This window comes from Zonotrichia albicollis, chromosome 18 (assembly GCF_047830755.1).
Source record: "Zonotrichia albicollis isolate bZonAlb1 chromosome 18, bZonAlb1.hap1, whole genome shotgun sequence".
NCBI lineage: Eukaryota > Metazoa > Chordata > Aves > Passeriformes > Passerellidae > Zonotrichia > Zonotrichia albicollis.
The window spans coordinates 7435976-7452494 of NC_133836.1; the positions used below are offsets into that span (position 1 = coordinate 7435976).

Below are 16519 nucleotides of genomic sequence, written 5' to 3' on the forward strand. Positions count from 1 at the left end.
GGCCCTGTAGATCTCTTGCTCTGTGCCACTGCTGCTGGAGCACAGACTGTGCTCATTAAACCTTTTTTCAGGGCTGGTTTTTGCTGTGTTCTCTCAAGCATTTGCTCAACTAAAGAAAGCCAACCACTTTATTTAAACAGGTGAAAGGGTTTGCATGCAAAGAAACTGGGGCTGCTCTGCTGCTTCTCTCTTGGGTGTAACTGGTCAGTGAACGCTGCAGTGGAGCAGCAGCATCCAGGGGGATCCCAGGGCTGAACAATCCCTCCCCAGCTGCTCCCTACCTAAATCAGCATCAGTAGAGCTCCTCTGGCTTTCTCTGCATTTCATTTGGACTTTGGCTTCTTTCTGCTTTCTTTACCATATTTTCTGCTTGATTTCTGATTGAGCTCTCTGCTGCCAAACTGCATTGTGCTGACCAGAGCTGCCTGGATCAGGCTATCTTTGTGACACAGGCAGCTTCTTTCTTTTTCTCTCTTGTTTTCATACCAATGAACTTTTAATACCAATTAAACTTTCTGGTACTTGATGTGAACTGAAGTATGGAATCCATTCAATTTCTGCATGAAATGATGGAATGATTTTTAAATATTGTATATTCCTCCTCTGAGACATAGCAGGCCTAGAAATACACTTGGAAATAGAGTTCATTTACTACAACTATTATTGATCCATTCCTTTGGCTGGCATCCAAATAAAAATTTATTTATTATGAAGCAGTTTGGGGGTGTGGAGGAGGGTGCTTGTATAGCAAGTGTTCTACTTGCCAGAGTAGGTGGACAGAACAACTGATATATTTTAAACTAGACTTGTGAGAAGCTCTTTTATCAGCTGAAGTATGCCAAACTCAGTGTCTGGACAGCAAAGGCTCAGTGATGGTGCTGGTCAGGGGGTGGAAAGAGCTCGTCACTGTCTCGGCTTCAGCTCTCAGCTGTGATTCTTCCAGGGAAAGGTGGAAGTATTACTAGGAGGGTGTCTTAAAATTTCCAGTTCAACTTCCTATTTATAGAAAAAGCAAAGTCTCCAAACTGTTGTCTTCATTCCCAGCTAGATCTCTAAGCAAAGTGCTTTTTACACCTGAGCTGAAGCAGGAGGGTCACTGTTCAGTGGCACTCCAGCCCTGGCTTCATCCGCAGCACTGTGGGGTAGCAGCTGGTGGTGCTCTCCAGCCAAGTGACAGACAAAACAGTCCTGGAAATACTGGCTTTAATTTTCAGAGCTGAAGGTGTCTTTGCCTTTTTTTCAAGTTTCTCTTCATCATTAAAAAGAAAACAATCCAAAAGCTCTGCACATCTCCACTCTGTCTGTTGGATTGTTAGGGAGAGCACAGAGGGGGCACTGCCACATGATTGCATTGAAAGAGTGCAAATTAAGTACCCTGTACTTAATTACTTTTAAGTCTTTTCTCTTGAAGATAATTCTGGTGTGTGGCACAGGCAGTAGTAACAACTCACCTCTCCTAGGGGGTGAATGCCAGCTCTGTTCTGCAGATGTAGATGTAAATGTAGCATTCAGAATTGCATGTTGTTGAGCCAGGTCTTTGGTGATAATGATAACCTTATCTAAGGTGTGAACAGATTGCTCAGCGCACTTGCCCTCATTCTCTGAAGTCTTTAATAGCAACAGACTACATTCCTAGCCTGATGAGTTTCTGTGCTCATAGGTATTTACTTTTATTTAGCATTTATTTAGTGCTTTTTGTTTTATTATTTTGGGGTTTTTTTCCCCAGGGAGAGCATATATTGCAACATCCTTACAAACTCTCTTTCAGTACTCCTGGACACAGTCTGAACTCCAAGAATTTGAGGAAAAATCCAGATTGAGTTTTCTAACTAAAGGCTGGAGATTTAAAATCTCCGGAATGAGATTTGTGCTTTACTGTTTTATGTAAAATCAGTCATCCAGTTGGTTTCTTTCTTATATACCTGGAGTCACATGGGTAATTGTGTGGTTTGTTTCTAGACTGTGTATATTTACAGGAAGCATGCTGAAGGTTCCTATGACCCTTTGCATTGTGACGTAAGAAAGACACTTCTGGTTTTAAAATACATTTGTCATTTAACAGACTCTTGGAAAAGTACTGAAAAGCAGGAAAGTCAGGGAAAGCAGCAGAGACCTTCCTGGGGGTGAAGAGACAGGGCAAGTGTGCAGAACACTGGGGATGAATGGCAGGTCTCATTTGTCACTGGTTTGTGTAAAAATAGTTTGAGTAGTTCCCCCTCACCATTCCCACCCTTCTCAATGGACAATCAGCTTTATTTTCAGTTGTAACAGGATATTGGCCCATCAGTGCCTCAAAAGCCCTGCAGAGTTGTTCACACTTCAATAAGTAGCTTTGACTTCTATCTACAGAGGATCTTGATATTAATTTGGCCCAGCAGCAAGCAAGTCAGTGAGATCATTTGTTTAATTGCAATATCTTCTGGCCATTCCAGGTCTTGCATGGCAGCCTGTCTCCTAAGTAACAGAGTTAGCAGCACCTCAGCTGGGGTCTCAGCTGCCTTTCTCTTTGGTCTCTTGTGTGAAACACTCCATCCACTGAAGAATTACTTCTGGTGGCTAGCACTCCTTGTCTAATGTGTAGAAAAGTTAAATGAAAAGCAAAGCTCTCTCTCCAAGTCTGGATGCCATGTTACATACCTCCATTGCAGGAGTTTCTGGCCTGGGTGAGGCTCTGCATTCCTTCTGTGGAGTGTTGCCCTGTGTAAAGGGACTGCAAATCCTCTTTAACTGCTGGAATCAGTCATGTTTGTTGAATTCCATCACTCTTGGAAGAAGGGTGCTCAGAAACCTTGCTTTGAAAGCTTCCTTTGGACAATGGTTTGATTACATCTTTCATTCCATCACATTTAACAGATGCAAGATGCAGAACAATCCCAGTGCAGATGTGAAATGGGAAGAGATTTTTCCTGACTCCTGTCAGTGGAGTGTGCTATCAGGTTGATTATTCCATGGCAGTTTCTGTCCTTTTCCATAACCAGTGCCAGCAGTAGCTCTCCTGTCTGCATCATCCCTTTTGTTTTCATGCTCCAGTCCCTCCTGAAGACCAGAGATGAGTTTGACCAATGACTGCCACGTGGTGCTTTTCAAGGAGGTGCATGGTGGATCCTTAAGGCCATGGCAGAAATGCAGCCTGGCATTTTCCTGGGTTGCATGGACTTGGGAAGGCATCTTTGGATCATGGAAACCAAACCTGGCAGCACTTCTCATGGCCTGCTCAGATGAGAACTTGGTCAAAGCACACTGCCATTGTTTTCACAGGGCCCACCTTAGTTTAGAGCTTAGAGATTGTGGCATGGATTTGAAATGAAAATATTTCCATGGGGTTTGGGAGCTCCTCACTGCCTTCTGCAGTGTTGGAGCAGCAGGAAGAGCAGTCTCACGATGCAGGTGCTGATCTCCCTGGGTGTTGTCTGTCTGAGATCTGCCTGGGCTGCTGGGACAGGAGTGGGAGCTGAGCTCTCGCTGGGTCACACAAGGCACTGGGGTTTGTTCTTCCAAGGCAGATAAATCCCAAGGGCTGCAGGAAGCTCATTACCCAAGGAGGGAGGACTAACAAAATCCCAAGAGTTGTGTATTTATAGAGCAGATGTTTCTGCATGAGATGCTTATAAGGATAGATTTTGTGATGTGCTAGTTAAAACATTAAATCTGCAAAGTTTGATGTCTGGATAACTTAGTCAAAGCATTAATTAGCTATTAACTTGATCCTGCAGAGTTTTCATGCTTATTTATGTGTGATAGATGTGGGAATTTTTTCTCGAAGCATTAATTTCCAGTAAATTCTTCTAAAGTTGAAGAGACAGGGATATCAGCAGGTCATACTCTTACTTATACAGTATTATAATATTTTTTCAATCATAATGTTATCAATGTCTACCTCGGTATTAGCCCCAGTACAGATCAAGAAGTAAGAAATCAGGATACACAATACTGTGATGCTGTTCATAACCAAAGTGTAAAACAAATGTGGTGCAAGTGTGATAGCACAAATGAACCAGAGAAAAATCTCTTCTGAATGGGCCATAGGGCAAGGAAGGTGAGAAGGTTGAGCTGTTCTGCCTTTAGTCTGACAGTGTTGCTTTTGAATTCTAACACTGTGAGACTTAATGAGGGAATAAAAAATGTGATACACAGCTCCAGATAAGACCATTTATAGTGCATTTCTGTCACCCTGAAGCTTAACAAGTAGTGTTCCACATTAATAGATGTGCTTGAAGGTGGAGCTGCTATCATTTATTGTTATAACTCCTGAAAGGTATCTCAGAGAATTTGAATTCTAATTTCATTTTCATAAAGACATAGCATTAAAATTCACATTTGTGTTTTTGATACAAAAGGATAAGTACAACTGGAGATGGGAAAACAGCAGTAGGATTCTCTTCCATCTATCCTGTGGAATCATTTTAATACCCACTTTACCTGCCTTCTATCATCCACTGCTAGAGGTGAAGCTGTGTTAGGATTTGAGAAAAGAATTTGTTTATCTGTGCATTTCATTTGTTTTCCTAATTGAAAGTTAATGTGCTGTTACAGCAACCAGCTCACAATTAAGTGCCTTCAGATTTTGAGAGGTCTCTGAGAAAAGGTGAATTTTCTTAGTTTCTAATTAACACAGCAGCCTGCCCAGATGACCGGGACATGGGAGGGGACCATGATTGATTTGTTAATTACTTGGAGATTGGCAGTCCCTCTAGTTAAAAGCAAAAACTGACTGCAGGATCCTGATAACAGAAGGTAATGATGGTGTCCTGAGCTTTTGAGAGGTAACCTTACATAGCTTTGTGGGATTCAAAGACCTGTTTGTTGAAAGGTTGTCTGTGTTATTGTTGGAATTACTGTGTTTCAGCTTTGTGAAGAGCATCCATACAGGTTTGGTCAGTGAGCACGATTAAGAATAATTTTGTCACTTCATTTTCCCCCTAAAGAAAAGGGGGGTGTGGGGGAAAGGCAGCATTTGGAAAATTGACTTGAATTTTATTTATTTTTTGGGAAATGGCAGATTGATGCTTAATGCAAGGCTGGGGTATCAGTTTGTGCTCACTGGATGAGTTCAGGCCAAGTTCAAAGATCCCCTCTGACAGTTTCTAGAGTCATTGATAAGTGTAGCTTTAACAACTCCAAGTAGCCTTCCACTCTGTCTTGCTTGTTCTACCTGTGCCATTCTCTTGTGCAGAGTTTTGAGAAATTCAAAGCTATATAAACTGTCGTCCTTTCCTTACTGAACTTGACTGACCCAGACTTTGTGATGAATCTGCTGCACACAGCTTTTTCACTTTCTGTGGCCATGATACTGCTGGGCAATCTTGTGACTTAGTATGTTTTTCCTAAAGTGGTAAAAGTACCTTTCAGTTTGCATCTGCTGGTTTTGAAATGAAATTTTTGGTTTAATACTGTTTGCTCTGCAGACTCCAGCCTGGTTTAAGGTGAGTCCCTGGGCTCACCAGCGAAGCAGAGAAGGTGTTTGTAGGTACCTCTGGGATTGTGTTCCCCTTTTTGTTCAGGCTCAGAGAGTTGCAGATGTGCATTGCCCACACTTTACTGAGCTTTAATAGGTTTGTCAGTCCACTTGGCCTCCTAATTTTTCAATCCAAAATGATGAGTTCTTAGTAATTGTAGTATAAATCAATGCACCTTTAACTTTACAGTGAAGAACTTTATAGTGAAGGTTACAGGGCTAAATTTTCTTTCTCCTGTCAGGAATGTAAGTTCAGATGGAGCAGAAGCACGCAGAAGGCTGAGAGAGTGTGATGGCCTGGTGGATGCCCTCCTGCATGCTCTGCAGTCTGCAGTTGGCAAGAAGGACACGGACAATAAGGTGAATTTGAGTTTCAAAACATAGTGGATGTTGGCATCAGTTTATGCTGAAGTGTTGCACTGGGATTCAACTTTTGTTTGCTGGTATTAGAAGAGGATTATGCTTGCTTCAGAAAATAGAGTAATTGTCCTCCACTCATGGCTGGTATCCGTGGTAGTGCTGATGGGGTATCAGCAGGATGCTGCTGTGTTTCCCTCTATGGCTGATGAGGGGAGCAAGGGCTGGATGCTGGGAGAGGTGAGGAGACTGGTCCTTTATTGTCAGTGACATTATTGCTATTGTTCTGCATTACTTAATTGGCATTTATAAGTGCAGTCTCCAAATCAGAATTGAGTCCCATTTGCACAAAGCAGCAAATGAGTCAGTTCTCATTTTAAAGACTTTATTCAGCACCATCTCTGAAGACTGAAGTGCTTAGACTTTAAGAAATGTCTTCAGACCTGCAGCAGTTTCACTGTGGCTTTTTTTTTTTTTTGGTGCAGATTTTATTAATCTGTTTTTATCATCATCTCATCCCATGGCACTTAAAAGTGTATTTATATGCATGAGGAATATCATAACTTTAACCTGTTTAAAAAAAGAGCATGCTATTTCTTTATAACACCAGAAGGTTTGTAAAGCATCGTTATTTTATTCTGTGTCTCACCATGTGATGGCCTGAACAAGGGGGTTACAAAGCCCTGTTACTTAATCAGGTAATTTTGGAAGTGGATTTTGTAACCACCTGGTGGTTTCCATTGCAACCTACAGAGCCCTGCTCTTGTCAGAACCCGATGTGCTGTGGATTAGCTATTACTACAGGACAACGTGTGTTCCCATTGAAATCCTCACAAGGCCTAGGTTCTGACCCAGAGAAAATTTAATAAAATGGGCCCCTTGGAGATTGTAAATGTTGGAAGAACGAGAGAGAGACTTGGATTAAAATAAGATCCTTATATCATCATTTTCTGCTGTGTGTTTGATCTTTTGGTGAACTGTATTCTTTATGTAAGATCAAGTGGTATTTTTGATTAGAGAGTTTTCATTTTGAATGGATACTATTTATAAAGCGCTTCACTTTTGGAAAAATAAAATGGGCTTTAGAAGAAGAATGAACTGTAATTTAAGGGTCTTGACTAAATCTTCCTTGAGAGCTACATGGTTTTCCTGGGACAGGTAGCCTTCTTTTTTCCATTTCCCCAAGCCCTCCTTTGTACAGTAGAATGGTTTGCAGGTAAGAGGGTGCAATATTTCATATAACATAAATTTCTTTTTTTGTCACAGTCTGTAGAGAATTGTGTGTGCATCATGCGGAACCTTTCCTATCATGTCCACAAAGAGGTCCCTGGAGCTGATAAGTACCAAGAACTAGATGCTGGTCAGACTACAGGCACAGGAGGCTCCCAGAAGAAGAAGAAAGATGATGCTGGTTGTTTTGGTGGGAAAAAAGCTAAAGGTATGTATTGCAAAAACTCAGAACTAGAAATGAATTTGGGGGTAATGTTGCTGTGCCGTCCTCATCGTGCTTATTTAGGATGATGCAGTTTGTGGAGTGTTTGCAGTGTCCTGGCATGTGTTTATCTCCTATGTTGCATCACAATTGAATGTTTGGGATTCTTTTTTCCACGGTACTGTAATTTTGTTTGGCTTTAAACAGGAATGCTGCATGCTGACAGATGACATTGTGCTGTTGGAAAAAGGTGGATGTGCTCTGCCTCTCCTCTGCATTGCTGTGTTCTTGCACCTGGCACATCTCTGCTCAGTCCCCTTGCCTGGCTGTGTAGCACGTGTGCCCTTCTCAGGGCGCCAGGCCAGCATGGATCCATCCACCCATCCCTGTGCATGGCACTCCTGCCTGTACATCCTCCATGCCTCCAGACTCTCATACCTGAAAACAAACGAAAAGCCTCCCCTCCCACTCAACCAAAACATACAACCTCCCAATTCAGTCACTGTTTCAGTAATTTAAATTGCAAACACGATTTTGTAGCTTTTAATTGTCAGTCACTCTTAGACCTGTTCTCTCCTCTGGGGCATGAGTGTTGCAAATGAGTTTCATTATGAGAGGATTAATAGTCCCAGTAACCCCCCTTCAATGTTTCCTTTACAAGGAGACACTCAAATTATATCCGTTTTCTTTGTTGTTTTAGAGAAATTACTATTCTAGACTGAATTCTGTTTCCTTTCTTAGAGAAATGACTATTCAGATGAATTCAGAGATAATGAATTCCATTTCTGCCTAGGCTTCATTCTCCTCATTCATGTGTACACATATCCTGGCTTATTATTTGTACCCAGGTACAAGGAAGAGTTTTGCCCCTAAAGAGCTGATATGGAGTTGTTTGAACTTGATGGACTCTGTGCTGCACATTACTCTTTGATCTGACCTGTGCAAATTATTAAATATTACGTGTTTCCATATGTGTTAGGGAAGTCATCACAGTGTGAACTTGCTTTTGCAGACTAGTCTGTCATCAACTACATTTCAACTGTTTAAAATAAAAAATTGATGGGAATCTTCTAAAGACTGGGGGAAAAGCTAAAGAAGTAATTCTGCCTGCCTGGCCAGCCTGTTCTCACAGGGGGTGACTGAACCTGCAGTGTGATCCCCTTTGGAAGCCTTGCATGTGTGCTGACTCGAGCCTGTTCCTGCCACCTGCAGTCCGGGGTGTTGCTTTGCCGGGAGCAGCACAGTCCATGGAAACACTCAGCCATTAAAGCTCTCCGTGGCCTGTGGGAGGAGGGTGTTGTGCTGAGGGAGAAGTGTCCTCCACCCTTGATGGCAGTGACAGGAGCACTCTCAGGTGTGTGTCCCGTGCCAGGTGTCTGCCTGGGCCCACCTGGAGATTGCTCTCGTGGGGCTGTGCTCCCAGGTACTTTCTGTTCATCAGCTGAAGCACCAGGTCACGTCTTTGTGGGCAAATCAGTCTCAAAATCATCTGATTCTGGGGGTGAGCCTGTGGATTGCAGCAAGCAGTGCAGGCACTCAGTGACAGCTTGGGTTTGGCTCTCTGTGTTTGGCAGGAAATGACAATACATTTTAATGGGTATTTCCACCTTTTTGCAGTGCTCTTCTGAAAGTGTGCTGCTCCCTAGAGGGAAATCAGCTGGTGATAATACTGAGCTCACAGCTCGTAGGATGTAGATCGAAAGAATAGAGGGTCTCAGATGACTGTTGTGCTTCAAAAATAAAAGTTAAAATCCATTCATAAATGTGCTTTTAAATCATAAAGAGAAGCTCCCTTGTCTCACTGTTAAATTCATGTGGATACTGGTCTGAACCTACTTTAATTTTCTCAGTCTAGAACTTCAAAATCAATCTGTTCTCTCCTTTCTTGTTCACTTAATCTTGCAGTGTTTCCATGTTTATTTTATTTTATTTCATGGTCATTGATCACAGCATTTCAAACACCTCTGCAAAGGGCTAGTCATCCTTCTGTCCCCTCAATTCTGTAATAAAAAGAGAAAGCAAAGGGGAAAAAAAAAAGCTGTGCAAAGAAAGATTGGGGTTTTTTAGCAGGAACAATAGGGAGTACATGAAATACCTTGGTTTGGTTTTTTAATTGATGAAACTTCTGTAGTCTTGTATTACTCAGGTTTTGAACCTGTTCTGTGAAATTCTGCCTCTTTGTGACTGTTCCTTTGTATTTTCTTCATCCTGTAAATTTTTGTTTTCCTTTTGCTGCTTTTCTGGTAATTAGAGGAGTGGTTCAATCAAGGTGAGTCTGCAATACTTTCTTTTCATCATCACCATAACATGCTTTGTTCGGCTTTCACATGCAAGGCTAAGAGCTGAGATCAAGGTCTTGTTCATCCACCTCCTCCTACTCCCCCAGCACAACCTCCTGTTCATTTCAGCAGACATGGAAAAATCCTCTGAGGGAGCTTTGCAGTTCGGTCTTTCCCTACCACAAATGGAAAATAGAAGGATTTATTCATTTTTGGTCTAAGTGCGGTAGGGGAGTTGCTGTGGACTGGCGTGCTGAGGCCAGGAGAGCAGGAACACCCAGGTGTGGGTTGTGTCCCCAGCCCTGTGAGAGGGAAGGCTCTGCTGGCTGCTCTGGGGATGGAAGGAGCTGTGAGCTGCAGCAGCTTGGCTGTGTGTTCTCAGGGCTGCTTGGTACTGGTGCTTGGGCGCGTGCCTGGGCCGCTGCCGCTCTGGTACTGGCACACACAGGAGCTGGAGGGAGCTGCCCCTGTACCTGTCTCAGGGGATAGGCTTCCGTTTCTCATCCCAGCACGTAAAACTGCACCTGGAAGACACCAGTCTGAGGCTAAAGCTTCCCTTAGCTGAGAAGTTGACAGGCTTGTGGGTGCCTGGGAGACTCCGTCACTGAGGCCAATTTGGGGTGAAGGTAGGGGCATTTCTAGGTGTGACTCTTGCATCAGATCATGGGTTCTGGAGAATTGGACCAAAGGAGAAATGTTGGGAAGGGGAAAAACCCCATCAACCAAAATCTAATTGCTCCACCCAACAAATGGTGCTCTGCAGAACACTGATTTTTGGCCTGTGAGTGGTGAGGCTGTGGAGGATGGACTTGTTGGCAGGACAGAGCTCAGCCCTTGGTTTCTGTCACTCCTTTGTGGCCAGCTCAGTGGCTGTATTACTGAACACCAGGGAGGATAAGGTGAGATTGTTATGAAGAAGCACTTTGCCTTAAATGTTTATTTCAACCAGAAAGAAAGCATTTGGCAATTAATCCTTCAGCAGAAATGGTCTGGCTGCACCATGGTTTGATTATATGGTAAAGCAAAGCGACATTTGAGGAAGATCAACAACAACATTAGTGGTTAATAATGCTGGGTCACACTTCAGAGTCTGTGCTGGGTTTCTGACAGATGGAAAATGCTGAAGGTCATGTTTTGGTTGTTTCTTACATAATGAAAAGTAGCAAGGGGGAAGAGGGGAAGAATTTTAATCCCTCCATTTCAGAGACTGTAAATTGCATCTTGCACAAGCAAGTCTCATGTCAGGCAGTTTTCCCAAACCAGAGTGCTGTGCCAGTCCACAGCCAGGTCTCATAAAACTGGCCTGTCAGCAGGCATATTCTAAACTGTCTCTTGGCAAAGTTTGGAGCTATGCTTCTCATCCAGCACTGGCTTTCTCTGACACACCTCAGGCTGGAAAACCTGGAGCCTCTGGATATGGGTGGAAATTGAAATGTACCGAAAAACAGATCTTAAACTTCTCTCCTACTGCAAGTGTAGTTTGTGCTGTGGTTTCAGCATCCCTGTAGTGCACAACCTGACTGTGAAGATCCAGGCAGTGGTGTGCTCCCTGCAAATCCCAGCCACATGGGTTGTGTGCGTGTTCACGTCCCTGTTGTGAACAAATGCACAGGCTCGAGGGACAGAGCAGGGCGTTCAGAGCTACAGAATCTTGCAGTGATGCTGATTTTTTGTGTTATCGGGGATGCATGGGGATGGCTGAGAAGGTTTCAGTCAGTAGACTCCTGAATTGCTACTTGGGCACCTTTTTAGAAACTCTCCAGTATTTGTGAAAATCAAACGGGAAAAATAGCTGCTGGGCCTCAGATTGAAACCTCTGCTTTGTGGATGGATTTGGTTTGGAGTGTTCTTGCAGCTTGCTCACCTTGTTTCTATAGCAAAGCCCTGGAAATGTAGGTGCTTGGGGTATTTCCAAACACCATCCATTTGATTAAGTAAGTAATTTGTAGAGTTCAAATCCCCCTGGTCAGAGTTGTGTGTTCTGTACTGCTGCCATTGGCAAGCAGCTGGCAGCTTTTCTCTGAACAGACGGGCTTTGGCCTGTGAGGTGGGAGTTCCTTACAGGGCTGAGATGCAAAGCAGCAGAGGCTCCTCCAAACCAGCCAGTGTTTGCTGTCTGGCCCAGAAATGGAGAGGCAGCAACTGAGGAGCCCAGAGCACAGGTGGAGGGTGCTGTCTTTGTGAAAGATGGGTCAGTAAATAGGCAGCTGCTTTGGCATTCCCAGCTCAAAAGTAGCAGCCAACACTGCACTCCTGGACGATTCCTCCTTAACAAGTTGTGCATAAACACAGTGCTTACTAAACACTGCCACTGGGAAGAAGGGAGCTCTTACTGTGCCATCTCAGTTCTGCAGTGCTGATAGAACTGCCAAACCAACCTTTAAATTACAGAGGGAACTTTTGAAATGAGTAGTTGTGTCAAATAAGGTCTGGCTCTCTGAGAACATGTTCTGAGGTTTAAACTATCTGATGGCAGAGACATGAAATTTGGGGTCATGTGAAAAAACAGTTTGTCCTACTTGTAGATAAGATGGAGTCACATCTATGGGTCTGCTTTAAGTCTGTAATAATCTTTCCTACACTGACTTCCTCCTTGAATGCTTTTTTCCTTTTAATTCCCTCTGTCCTGCTTTTTCCTGTCAATGCCCGAAGGGTCAACAAGGGTTTGCAGCCAGTAACTGGGTTCAGCTGCTATCAAGAAGTGCAAAGTCTTTTGGTGATGGACAGCACTTCTTTCTGGTATTTGATTTCCCAAGCGATGTGTTGCTCCTTTCACAGAGCAAAAAATTGATGGAAGGCTGTGAAGTGCCACTGATTTCTGTCCCCTCCTTTAGAAAAGATACCTTTCAAGGAGTGCTGTGGTACCTGTCTGCATGACCTTTGGCAGTTTAGATGGGCTTTTACACACTTCAGTTAAGGAAATTACTTCAGATCAGCAGAACTTCTAGGTGCATGTTTTGTTATGCACAACAGTTGGAAGTTGGCTGATATTCTGTGTTGGGATTTCAAAAGAAAAGGGTTGTGAGTCCATCCCCTCCCAAAGAAAGGGAGAGGATGGAACACTACCTTGAATCCCTCTTAATGTTACTCCTAAATATTCATAATGGTATTTAAAAGCTCTAATTCTTCTCTGTGTGGTACTGAGTATTTTTATCGTTTTGTCAAGAGGAAAGGTAGAGTGACCCATTGAATTTACTGTGCATGTACCAGCTCCCTGCTGTAACGAGGCAGGGACTGGCCTTTCCCATCTTGTAACCTCTTGGCAGACAAGACTCAGACTAATCTCCCCATTACATTTTCAAGGACCATTTTTCTGTTTGCTTTTAAGCAGCCTGACTGGTGGCGCTTCCAGCCCTTTCTGTAAAACCTCCATTACCAGCCTGGTAATCCCTTTGCAGAAGCCACTTCTGGCAGCCTCAGTTGGGTTGTCTGAATTCATCCTGTTGCACCTGCCTTCCCTTTTCTGGAGGGAGAGGGAGTAAATAACTTGAGGTTTTCGCTCTTGGAATAATTTGGGAAAGCTAAATTGTACACTGCTGTGATCAGAAGCCATGCAGATTCTTGCACTGCCTTCCAAATCTCTCTCTCTCTCTGCTGCCAGTATTCCTCTGATGGCAAGGTTCCTGCTTGTCCCACAGCATCCATGTGGGCTTACCCAAGGCAGAGTGTCTCCTTGGGGGCATGGAAACTAACCCTTCCCTCCCCATGGATTTACATAACCTTGAATTCTCAAACTGACTAAAAGTGCAGGTTTTGTTCTGCTCTATGTAAAGGTTGTATAAATTAAAGCTGATGTAATAGTTTGACACTGTTTCTTAGCAAAAGTATGGAATTATTTCCATTAGCTTCTAATAAATAGCAAAAATGACACTTTGTCGATTGAAGGGCAATTCAAGGTTAAGTTGTTGGCTGCTGTCTGTACAATATATTAAATCTAGGTCTTCCTGCCTCGTTGCATTGAGAATAGAGGCTGCAAAGCAAAGCTGTTGTTTTTCTGCTCTGCTGCTGAGTTTTTGCTTGAGCTAAGCTTCAGGTCTCTGAGAACAAGAAGTGAACACTGGGCTTCTGAGGAAGGGGCACAGCTTTGTCAAGAAGGGAAATGGCACAATTTTCCATGGTTTAAAACACTCCTAAGACTCTCTGAAACATGTGCTAAACATGTTTGCAGATCAACCTGAAAGCAGCATGGGTGTTTGTCCCTAAGTTTGCTCATGCTAAAACCACAGCTGTGCAGCTGGGCTGCCAGTCAGACACACACAATTATGGGTAGCAGTCTGTGATTTATATTCTGGGTCTGTATCTTCTCCCATCTTGTAGTTGCACATGACAGTAACTTACCTGTCAGTATACTGACAATCTTCTGCATCTGTTGTCTTCTTTTTTGCACAGGAAAGAAGAATGGAGATTTGGACAGGAATTTTGATACACTTGATTTGCCTAAGCGGTCTGAAGCAGCAAAAGGTAATGCTAATGTTTGTGCTTTTGGAAATAACAAGTAGCTTGGGAGCTGGAGGCTCTTAAAGGGGCTTAAGACATGAGCATATCAGGCTGATCTCTTTCTTTTGTAGCCAGTTAATTGAGATAATGGATATATCTCTGCATGCTGTTATCTAGTGCTGAATACTGGATATGAATTTTTATCTAAGACTGCTGAATTGGTGGAATCTTGTAGAAGCCTGTCTGATTTGGTGTTAGGTGATTGTAACTCCAGAGAGGGGTGAGTGCAGGCTCTCCTCCTCTGCAGCTCCATTTGCAGCCCACCTGCACCACACCTGACTGTAAGGAGCTCTGAAATGCACTCTGTGAGAGTGCTTGGCACTGACTCTTTCTCTTCCCAGGTATCTCTGTCATTCTTCAGCGTTCTTTGCAATTGGGTGACAGCAGGGATTGGGGATTTTTGCCTTTACTGATAGTCAGTCTTCCCTGAACACAGTATTCCTCCCTGCCTGAAGTGAGCAGTACTTGTGGTTTTCTAAAATCTGGGAGGTTCACAGAAAAATTCTTCTGCATTGTGCTTTTGTATTTTAGCTCTGGTAGAGGTGGAATCTTTCGCAATCTGCATTCCCTTCTTGCATGCATGGTGCTTTTTTAAATTGGAGATTAGGAGGTGATTTGGGATTTTATCAGAATTCTTAGAGCATTGGATGGTGTTTTGAGACTTGCACAGGTTTTGATTTGAAGTGTGTGCAATGTCTCTGCAAGATCCAGCCATTGTCATGGCAACTGCTGCTGTGCCACCCTGTCAGCCTCACCTTAACGAGCTCTGAATACCCTGAACTACCTGAGTATCCTCAGAAGAAAAATTTTAAACTCTTCCTGCATCACATAGAGAATTTTGGGGAGTGTAAAGAGACAACCTGACTCAGTGAAGAGATCCACAGACTTGGGATACCTGAACTGTGCTCTTTTGGTGACCTTGGTGCAGTCCACTTATTTGTGCTTCAATTTCCTTGCTGTTAACTGAGAGCAACAACAGAGGCCATGTCTGAGATCCTTAGAGATGTGCTGGTAGTCAGTAATGGTGTAATAATTATACATACATAGTGCTGCACTCAGATTCACAGTGAAGCTCTGATTGATGATATGCAAACTAATCCTAAGATGTAGATAAATCTCATCTATTTATAGACACCCTTTATAGTGAATGCAGTTTCTAGTCTCGTGTCTAAACACTGATTTTCATTTGGTGCATTATTGCACAAGATCTTCTGTATCTTGTGAAATAATGCAAGATACTAAAGCACCTCTCAGAAGCTGCTGTACCATCCTATTTAGAGAGCTGCAGGAAGCTTCCAACCAGCCTTCACTGGCTGCCATCGGTTCAGGCTGGGAGCTGATTACAGTGCAGAGCAAGGAGACACCTTTAGGATGCAGGAAGAGAAAGGAATGCAAAATATAGCAAAGACTTCAGCGTTTGCATTCCTTTCTAAATGTGATTGGAATGGAGGTGCCACTAGAGGGAAAAGATGGAAATCAAGATTTTCTGCAAGGAAATGTACCTTGCATAGCTTCCTTTAAAATAAGATTAAAAGCTTTCATGTGGCTCTGTTAATGACAGAAGTGATGTGCAGATCTGATGGGAGATGGATCTGTCTCTGAGCTTACACAGCTTGTTATCATATTCAATTGCTAGAAATCTCACACTCTTGAAGAGGTTGTTTGATAATTTTGAGATACCCCCCTTTAATCAAAGTCAAATAGATTACGTATCTCATGATAGATAAGGTCAGGAGATTAATCCCACAGCCTTTTGAAAGAAGCACTTTGACATGGAAAAGGGCATATTTTAAAAGTAACTATTGACTTGTGTGCTAAGAGTAAAAAAACTGAGGTATTGATGCATTTTTGTTCACTTTTTTGGTGGTATTTTCTTGCCAAGCATCTCATTTGCTTGAGAATTCCTGGATAGTAAAAGTTCTAACAAGGTTGCTTGAACTTTAAATTGTTCGCTGAAATAAAGAAAATAAAATTACAGTTTTAAAACCCTGAAGAACTCTGGTCAGATCTCTTCTATAGAGAATAATTGACTCTGATGAGATCAACTCTCAGCTGAGGCAGAACCTCGTTACTGAGATGGAAAAATCATGCAAGTTTTAATGATCAAAAGCACTCAGATTGAGTGACATGATGAAGTGCTATTTCAAAAATCAACAATTATAGATTAATCTCTTTCATGTATTATTAAAGCCATATTAAAGTGAGTTTTCAGCTGGAATCTTTGTGAGGAAATGAAACTGCAGTAATAAGATTTGTTCATTCAATGCAGCAAATGAACATTGTGGTAGTTAACAAATATTGAGATGTATTGTTGTTAAGTTTCCTGTAATCTTATACTCAACATCCATGGAGCTTATCTGGTGTGTGTAAAGATGTGGTTTCAAGAACTTGACATCATGGTTTCCCTTTGAGATACTCCTAGTTATGACCACTGAGCTTAATTGAGAGTATGCTTAGGATCGCCTGAAAAACCATGGACTGGTAGCAGCAGAATAGTCC

The 16519-nt window shown here is 42.8% G+C and overlaps 1 protein-coding gene across 21 annotated transcripts in view; it reads left to right on the forward strand.

Moving 5' to 3' along the window:
- ARVCF (ARVCF delta catenin family member) overlaps positions 1-16519 on the forward strand; it is a 251292-nt gene that overhangs the window by 189636 nt on the left and 45137 nt on the right. For 19 of the 21 annotated variants that reach the window (XM_074554654.1, XM_074554657.1, XM_074554656.1 and 16 more), the window contains 4 exons: positions 5698-5815; positions 7079-7250; positions 9496-9513; positions 13913-13984. In XM_074554654.1, coding sequence (XP_074410755.1) covers positions 5698-5815; positions 7079-7250; positions 9496-9513; positions 13913-13984 — 380 coding nt within the window. The remainder of the gene's footprint in view (positions 1-5697; positions 5816-7078; positions 7251-9495; positions 9514-13912; positions 13985-16519) is intronic. The other 2 variants (XM_074554661.1, XM_014268383.3) reach the window with 1 other exon arrangement.